Genomic DNA, 9,592 nt, shown 5'->3' with positions numbered 1-9,592 from the left:
GAGTTATGCAAGTTTTAAAATTGGAGTTTTGGACCATCCGATTTAGGCAGAATTTAGGGGTCCATCTTTAGACTTTTCCTAGGACCTTGATTGAGTGTTTTCTCAATACTTAGGGTATTTCCATGATATCTATCAATAGGGAAACTTTTAAGTGTGAATTTAAGTCCCTAAAAGTGTTAGGGCAACACTTATTGGTTTTTCTGGAAATGTGACTTAGGGCCTTCGATTACTAGCAACTATTTTCACTAAGGTTGACCGGCACACCTGAAATTAAAAGGGAAATTTGATATTATATGCTTAAAATTAATTTATCCACTAAAAATATGCTAGCATATTTTGCATCATGCAAAATATACTCACACTATTTTTCTATCCAATTTTACCCTTAAACAAATAAAAATCAAACATCCATGTCTCTCTCTCTCTTTCTCCGACGTGAACCCCGACCTAGAACCCCTACCGTCAAACACACAGACCCAGAACTTTAGTCGCAAGGCCTCACTGTCATCTTCTCTCACGGCCTCTCTCGTTTTCTGCATTTTTTTCTTCTGGTTTACCAGTTTTTTGCGATATTTAGCGATATTTAGCGATGTATTTGCAATGATAAAACAAATCTGAGGTCAGTGATGAAGTTTAGTGATGATTTGCGATATTTAGCGATGATATTCGCGATGTGTTTCGCGATATAGTGAATTGGAGATGCTTTTACGATTTTGCGATGTTTTCGCGACATGTTCGCGACATCTAGCGATGTTTCGCGACATCGTCAAAAATCAGGAAAAAAAAATGTAGAAAACAAGCGCTGTTGTGAATTAAAGACATTTAGAGATGTTTCATGATTTCGCGATGTTTCGCGACATTTAGCGATGTTTCGCGACATCGTCAAAAACCAGAAAAAAAAAATGCAGAAAACAAGCGAATGGGTTTCGCCGGAAGTGGTGCGGTGGTCGTGGGTTGTCGGGTGCTTCTCGTGGATGGTCCGGTGGGGTTTTGTTGGGAATGGGTTTGGAGAGTTAGAGAAAGAGAGAGAAAAACGAGAGAGTTAGAGGGAGAGTGGGGGTTTGAAATGAGGAGGGTATTGTTGGGATTAAAGATGTTTGGAGGGTATTATTTTTACATTTTTTTAAGAAGCATATAAAAATAATTTATGCTTTTTTTAAGTATATAATGTCAAATTTCCCAATTAAAATTGAGGTAAGACTAGTATAACACACATACATATGTACATGTTTATGTTTATGCTTATGTTTGCTATATGTATGACATATTCGTTAGAACGATAGTTGGTGTATATATGATTGCATCTTGATATCGTGAATGTATGAGTTTGGCAATTCAGAAAGTATGAATCAATGCTACCAACACTAGTACGCCAGATTACTGAGTGCATGTGGTATTATGGTTGGTTATACTTTCGAAAGCATGAACTAGTGCTACCAACACTAGTACGCCGGAGTACTGAGTGCATGTGGTATTATAGCTAGTTATACTTATAGTATGGATTGATGCTACCAACACTAGTACGACTAGAGTACTGAGTGCATGTGGTATTGTGGTCAAGAACGTTCGAGACTCAATTATACATATTTGGCATGGTTTATGACTTGTTGATAGGTGATAGGTGTATGGGTACTTAGTCGTAGGTCGGTTATATATTTATGTTTTATGCTTTTTTTACTGAGTCTTTTGACTCACAGATGCTATGTTATGTATAAGTAAAGGCAAAGCTGTTGTTGAACAACAGTGACTTTTGAGCTGGATGAAGATTGTACATATTGAGACAGTTTAACCTGGAGTGTTGGATCTTCGTGACAACTAGGGCTCACGATTTTGTAGTCGCTGTGCGACATCTTTTGATTATGTACAGTTGAAAAATGTAGATATGGGATCCCTGATTTTATAAATGTAATACAGTATATGTTTATTTATTAATGTTTAAATTTTATTACTTTTGATAAACCCTTGATTAGCAAAGGTTGCACAATAATTATGAAAAACATTGTAGCACGCCTAAACTAGTAGGGTGTTGCATAAGGATTCTTCTCGTGGACAATTTTGTGTGCCCAAGGGCTCGTCTCTTGGACAATTTCATGAGCCTAAGGGCTCTTCTCCTTGGACAATTTCACGGGCATAAGGGTCTCTTATGTACCTTTGCGTCTTTGACATACCATGGGCATGTATGTATTTCTATTGTGACTCAGATTTGGGATAGAAGGACTTCGAGTTTGGTCATTATTGTGAAACATGCATTGATAAAGCTTTCCAACATCTAGATTCACACCAATCAAAGTTGTGAGTAGCGACATACACCAAAACACTGAAGGTGTGTGCACCTAGTGACAAAGGTCCTCTTTAGGGTTTCCTGTTCCCAAGTACTAATCTGCGGCCAGGAACCACTTTTCTACAACTAGAGACTTATTTACGTGATCAAGGACTTTGTTACCTCCCCAGATCATATTCTTTGTTACTTGCCCAGATCACTGAGCCCCATGGAATGTCCTGCTCTAGAAAAATTACTTCTGAAAGTTTTTTCATCCTTGTTAAATTATCAAAAAAAAGTTACCTATTAAGATAGAAGTTTCTGGACACACTCAACCCTACCTAGTACTGGAACTTGCCCTGGTCATATGGATAATGCCCAGGTCTAAGAATTTAAGGAGCCTTGGAGAATTTAATGAACCTTTAAGGATTTTTGTCGCCATATCCTCCTGTTAATTTTTAGGATAACAATGATTATTATGAAAATTTTGTTGGCCCAATTCGATGAAAAGTATCATTTTATATATGATTTAAACTAAAGACATTAAAAAAAAGACTTATTAGGATTTTTACCCCCTGAACTTTGACATGTCGCAAATCATGTCCCCTAAACTTTTAAGGTCGTTAAAAATGTCCTTTCAACTATTGAAATTGTTAGATTTAAGAACTTTTGTCTAATTTTATTCAATTTTACTATTTCAGTGATTGTTTATGTACTATACCATGTTCCCCAGACTTTGATATCTACCAAATCATGTCTCTCGAACTTTGACATGTACTAAGTTATGGCCTCTAAACTTTCATCCATGTTAGACTTTTTTACTAAAATTGAAAAAGAAAATCTTTAAATCCAACAACTTCAATAGTTCAGAAAATATTTTTAACGATCTTAAAAGTCCAGAGAGTATAATTTGGTACATGTCCAAATTCAGGAGGTAAAAATCCTAATTAACCATAAAAAAAAAAAATATAAGATCAAAACCAATATTATCTTGTAGTACTTGGGTACCAAATGAGCATACCCACTTTTTTTTTTTGACAATGATTTATTAACATTATTACTTTCCACAACACAGAACCTTCTAAGTAGACTTTTTTTTTTTTTTATGTTTTTATTTTCTCTGTTGTTAAATATTTAAGAAGAAATTCTGCAGCTCATGGTTTGGCAAAGCATGCCCTTCGGTTAGACGATGAGCTATCCTGGTTCGAGGTGGTGCCGCCGCCGATTATGGATTGTCGCTTTGTTAATCATGTGTGATTTTGATCACCGCGTCAAAAAAAAAAATATATATATATATATATATATATATATATATTTAAGAAGAAGAAACCTTTCTCTCATCATCTCAAGCTGAGTGAACTTTAATGCTCTCCCTCTCTACAAACACTTTCAGAATTGTAACTGTACAAAAAGGAATCTATGCATGATACATGAACAGGCTATTCCCAGCAGCACAAGCAATCAAGTTTTTTTCTGGATGCCATGCTAGATGTAATAACTTGGAATTTAAGTTACATGAGAAGTCATTATTTCCTGAACTTGAATTATCATTCCCTGAAAATATAAGAGTACATAAATTAATGCTGGTCACAAGATAAAACAAGAGTTGATTACTATTATCATATAATTCAAGGGTGTTAGAAGAGATTGAATTTAAGGGTTCTAACCATGGCGGTAAAATCGACGCGTCAGATTGCTCAAAGAAGATCTTCTAGTCCTTGGAGCAGCATGCAAAACTGGCTTTCTGCTATCAAGTTTAGAAAGCAAATGAAAATTGACTTAATAAAATTGCTGTGGGAGCATTTTGGCAGTTACAAAGTGAGTGATGATAGATATAGAAACCAGAATCAAGAACTTTCTAAGAATAAATCTAACTAAAATTTCAAATTAAAATCATTTTTATTATTCCACATATTGGCAACTGGTTGAGAAATATCCTTATGAATAAAGGGTTAATACTTGAAATCCATTTTCCCATTTACAAACAGCTGAACTGGATGGCATAAACATTTATCAAACATAAGCTTGGAAAGCTAACTAATCAACATAAAAACTACTACTTGGAAACCAAAAAGTAGAGAAAAAGAAACCAAAAAACCCACCTGACAGGATGCTTGCTAGCTTCTATTGTGATTCCTTCATCACTTCCAGCACCATGGGAGAAAATGCGTAAATGATTGCTAATTTAAAATTACAAACACTTGTGTCAGAGAAGCTGCATTTTGGGGGCAAATCAAAAGTTGATTGCTAGCCATGTTCATCATAAATTAAGGATGCAATGCAACTGAAGCTTCGAAGAAAAAAGACAAACCTGTAAGACCCAGTTGCATAATGCATTCCATCCCCACTGAGGCAGCAAGCAAATTTATCAAATATGCAGTCATTATCATACAATTCGCACAACTGCCAGAAATTGATGTCAGGTGACAGTAGAAGGGACATATTTGCATGCATGTTGAGCCTGTAAGCCTTTAGGATGAACTAAGAGATACACAAATTAACATATAATGAACTTCTCTTCTTATGATGACGCCATCAATCCTCCTTTAGAGAATAGGTAAGAACTGAAATTGATGGCTGGTAAAGTTTTAACTATTTGACTTAATACACTTGTTACCGTTGCTCTTTAAAAAGATTTGTGTGTGTGTGTGCGCGCACGCTGAATCTTCTTAGAGTAGCCACACAAAACCGTAAGGGTTTGTTTGGTTTGGTGTAATAGAAGTGGAGGAATACAAATGAGGAAGAGAAAAAGAATGGAATAAAATTTAATATAAGTAAGAAAATGTTTTCTTTCTTTATTTGTACATTGGAATGAAATTCACTCCCACTTTTGGATGGAATAGTCATTTGATTAGATTCACATTACTATGCTTTAAAATGCAACCAAACAAAAAAATGAAATAAAAATTGATTTAACCAAACAAAGGAACGGAAAAAAAATTAATTTCTTTCCATTTTATTAACCCCAAACCAAACGTACCCTAAATTCTTTGGGGTCTGCAAAAACTGTAATCCAGTCTGGACTAAATCCCAGACCAAGAGGGAGAAAAACACAGGCTTATCGCTCAGACTGATGGTTTTTTAACCAAAACATGCACATATAAACTAATTCAGACGGTGATAAAATTTTAGCATTAAAAAAACCAATGGAAATTTTACAAATAATTGTATATTTATAATGCTAAAATGTAGATACTCAATGCACATTTTAGCACTCAAAGCACATCAAGCAGCAAACGGCAAGCAAATCCATTCAACATCTACATGGGGTATCAAGTATATATACATATCATATATATAAGTTACCTTGGGTCTGAGGTTCTCATGGATCTTGTATATTGCAACTGGTGAGGAATCCATATGCATGTCCCATAGCTAGATTTCAACATAAAACCCTTTATTTGATGTTCACAATGACAGTGTAAACACAGCCAATATAGACTATAGATAAATAAAAACATTTTTCTCCCAGAATTTTATTAAATGAGCACATCACTGATGTATCACTTGATTCCACCATAAGAAATATCATTAAAAAACACAAAAAGGCCAATTAAGCCAAAGAAAGAAAAATGTCATCTGATAAACTTTCATTTAACTTTTAATAAGAGTAAAAAGGCTAACAGAAAAAAGAGGGAAATTTCAAGTTCTCAAGTTCTTCATAATCATGTATTTTCCTATCCAATCAATAAGTTTAGGCACCATGGAAATGATATTGTCTTGGTATTTTTTATTTATTTATTGCTTATTTTTTTAGCTAGAAGACAAATTCATACAAAATGATGGTTTTGAAATTCACAAGGAAGCAAATTCAATGGCTCAAAAAGTGTTCAAAAATCTCTCATATCATCATCACGTATGAATTTGGAATAGTTATACCTTTGATTTTTTGCGAAATTTTTAAAATATGAGACATTTGCTAGCAAAATTTGACAATACGAGATATTTCCAAACAAAATTTGAAACGTCCAAGTGTTTTATGCAATTTCTAGAACATAATGGCTATTCACTGCAAATTTTGAAAGCCCAAGGTATTTTTTGTGAATTAAAAAATCTGACACATTTTCTTGCAACAATTAAAATCCACCATAATTTTATTGCATTTACCATTTTAATAGAAGACTAAATTTGTTGTTCAAGGCTAAAAAGATAGAAATTACTGTAGTAAATCACTACAATTACGATGATACGAGGACTATGTTGACTTAAGAAAAGAAAATAATAAACATCTAACCAATCATTAATTTTTATTTCTATTTTTTTTCTAAAAAAAAGTAATAAAAATAAAAAGTATAGTATGGACTTTAAAGTGTCACAATGAAGAGAACCTTTAGATTCATGTAATCGCGACTTAAGATGTACCGCCCATCCTTAGAGAACTTCATATCAGAAATGGATGCAACAATCTCTGTGAAAAATGATTTCGACCCGCGTGAACCTCCATCTTCCAATCTGTAAAAATCAACCCACATGATAAGTTTATAACAGCACTAAGTGTAACAGTAAGCATACAGGAAAGCCCTGCACAGAAAAAGTTGCAACACAAACAACAATTTAATCATGAATCAAACAACACTAACATTATCGCACTGTGATCACATAAAGCTGATTGACGCATGTCAACTAGGCGAATAAATCCTCTTGAGCTGCCGTATGCGAGAAAATTGCAATGAATTGGATGAAACTCAGCTATTGTTATAACCTCTGTATAAAACATAGGGAAGAATTAGAAATGTAATACAAAAGAAGACCATACTTTCATATATGAGATGAAAAAATGCCACAAAATTTCTCAAATTAAATAAAGGATGACACAAGTACCAGTAAGGTCCTCCATATTTGATGGCTTCATGTCAATAATGTTGAAGCACTGACCACTTATCTCAAGATTCCACAAGTTTATCCTAAGGTCATCTGCAGAAATAAATGTCTCACAGTCGCTGTACATAAAATATGAAACCGGATTATCATCTTTGGCACACCATAACTACAAAATTTAATGATTTAATAATAAGACACATTGATTGGAAAATTCAAAGGGATGGTTTTATTGGAAGAATGACATAATTACTATTTCATATCCTCCAAGCAACCAAAACATGCATATACAGTCCTATACACAAAGACAAAGAGCTAGAAAAATGCCATGCTTTACCTATTAGTTGAGATGGAATTTATATTAAACTCATGAGCATGAGCATAAGCCTTCCGACATCTTGTTTGTGCAGTATCTTCTAGGTCTACAATCTAGTTATGCAAAACATTAGCATGACACCCTTTTATAATGAGCAGAACGCAATAATGAAAAAGAAGAAAATAAAAGTTGCAGAAATCCTAGCAACTAACCTCATCATGTTGGTATTGTGTTGGTGACATGTTCTTTCCCATCTTATCTGTCCAATCTGAATGATGACCATTAGAATCTTGTCCAGTCATGAAGCTCTTTTCAGCTAAAAGTGCATTCTCTGAACTCACATACGGAGAAGAATCCATTTCTTTTACTTTCTTTACCTTACGTTCCTTCACCTGTCATCAGAACCAAAAATGAAGAGGAGTTCAATGTTGGGGTGCTAAGGAAATAATTAGCTCTTAAATTCTTAATAGTTGTCTTAGACACATTTGTCTTTTTTAAACTTCTCTTAACTAATTTAAACATCACAATCGCTTGAATGCTTCTTACTGATCATATATCATCCATGTCCATCTAGTTACTTGATTTCTGTTCTAATGAAAATTTCTTTTATTCTTCCATTGCTTGTCCCCTTAATAGACTGCGAAAACTCATACTCTAAGGCGGGGAAGTGGTGCATAATATCATCTTTATAAAAGTAAAATGTAAAACTCCACAGTTATACAAGTTACAGGTTCAGAAATATTCACACCTTCCACAATTTAATTGTCTTGTTGTTGGTGGAAAGGATAAAGAGTGAACCGTTGGGCGTAGCACACCATCTTATTTTGTTTATCTTCTCTTCGATTTCCAAACTCTTCAAATAGTCAAACTGTGTTGTTCAAAAACCAAATAAAAGTATAATCACCACTCAACAGGCATAGAAATGCACAACAAATGTTATTTAAAGGATTACAAAATGCAAAGCATACCTCAGGCTCATGGCTCTGAAACTCAGTCTTGTACTGAAATTCAGGATTCCAAGTAGGGGTAAAATCCAGTTCCTCCAACTTAGTGCGAGGCTGGTACTGATTCGAAGTCTAAGAAGCCAATAATTAATCGTAAAAAACACATCATAAACCCACTTTTTTATTCCAACATTAGATGCCAAACCAATAAACCAACACGATTGCCATCCTAACAAAGAAATTAGCCCAAAATGAATTCACAAACTTCTTAGCTTTGAAAAATAAATAAAAACTCTGTAAACAAAATCCTCACATGTTTCCCATCTTTTCTTTCGAATATCACAACACGACCACCTCTATCTCCAACGGCAAGGTAATCACCGCTAGCGTCGAATCCCATAGCAGTGATGATATCAACTAAGAAGAAAAAACAGAAAAGACCCATTTAGCAAAGTAGTTTCAGTAACCAAATTAACTTCATTAACAAATTAACCACAAACTATACTTTGTTTACCGAAAAACCACCATGAACCTACACATTGTTGTACTGTAGTAGTTTCACTTTCACTAGCAATTTTCTCAGCATAACAACCAAAGGAAAACAAAAACTGAAAAACAAAAAACTATCGTCTCAAGATAAGCTAAAGGAAACCAAGAACATACTAACCTTCCTCAACATCCTCTCCCGGAGCTCGTTCGCCGAAAACCTGAGAGAAGTTCCACTCCATAGGGGCACAACTAAAAACCGGAGCTCAAAGTCAAAAGTGGATTTAGCTTCAAATTTCAATTACATGAGAGAGTTCAACATTGGAGGGAACTGAAGTTGTAATGGAGATTTATACCAATGAATTTTCTAAGCTTTTTCCACTCTACTTCCTTACACCACTCGATTTTTTATTTTATTTTCCGGGAAAATGCCTTCTTCTACTTCAAGATATGCGCCAAAATAACTTTCTCGGCCTCTGTTCTGTGACTGCTTCGTGGGCCGATCTCATCGTGGGCCTGGCCTGGAATGCTTGCATAGTAGACCACATTGAAGATAATTACAATAGTAACCTTACTAGAAAAAGCTTCCTGATTTTTATATTTTTAAAATTAAAATCTCAAACAATTAATTTCTTATACTAAGGTATGATATGATATAATGTTGAGTACACTGCTAGCAAAAATAAAAGAAGAATGATATTATCGAACAAAAATTTTGGGTTGAGTCGCGGATTAAGTTGCCTTTTTTAAGACGTTCGCGACATTGCT

At 34.4% G+C, this 9,592-nt stretch overlaps 1 protein-coding gene across 8 annotated transcripts; it reads right to left on the bottom strand.

Annotated features, from left to right (window-relative positions):
* Positions 1-3,246: 3,246 nt before the first annotated feature.
* Positions 3,247-9,265, bottom strand: LOC115710948 (serine/threonine protein phosphatase 2A 55 kDa regulatory subunit B beta isoform). Of its 8 annotated transcripts, XR_009686867.1 has the most exons (15): positions 9,006-9,264; positions 8,652-8,755; positions 8,363-8,470; positions 8,143-8,262; positions 7,607-7,786; positions 7,416-7,507; positions 7,082-7,200; positions 6,841-6,964; positions 6,589-6,712; positions 5,567-5,635; positions 4,572-4,741; positions 4,363-4,440; positions 3,928-4,007; positions 3,586-3,814; positions 3,247-3,404 (listed from the first exon to the last, which is right to left on the bottom strand). XR_009686867.1 is itself a non-coding variant. In XM_061111987.1 (14 exons), exons 1-14 carry the CDS (start codon positions 9,064-9,066, stop codon positions 3,678-3,680), a joined length of 1,563 nt encoding a protein of 520 aa, XP_060967970.1. In that variant the 5' UTR covers positions 9,067-9,264; the 3' UTR covers positions 3,247-3,677. The 8 variants fall into 8 exon arrangements, 4 of the variants coding, with proteins under 4 accessions (XP_060967970.1, XP_030495156.2, XP_060967969.1 ...); XM_061111987.1 differs by having other exon boundaries at positions 3,247-3,814; positions 3,928-4,004; XM_030639296.2 differs by having other exon boundaries at positions 3,247-3,814; positions 3,928-4,004; positions 4,572-4,663; positions 9,006-9,263.
* Positions 9,266-9,592: the final 327 nt, after the last annotated feature.

Source organism: Cannabis sativa, chromosome 3, assembly GCF_029168945.1.
Source record: "Cannabis sativa cultivar Pink pepper isolate KNU-18-1 chromosome 3, ASM2916894v1, whole genome shotgun sequence".
Lineage (NCBI taxonomy): Eukaryota > Viridiplantae > Streptophyta > Magnoliopsida > Rosales > Cannabaceae > Cannabis > Cannabis sativa.
This window is presented reverse-complemented; position numbering and strand designations above follow the sequence as displayed.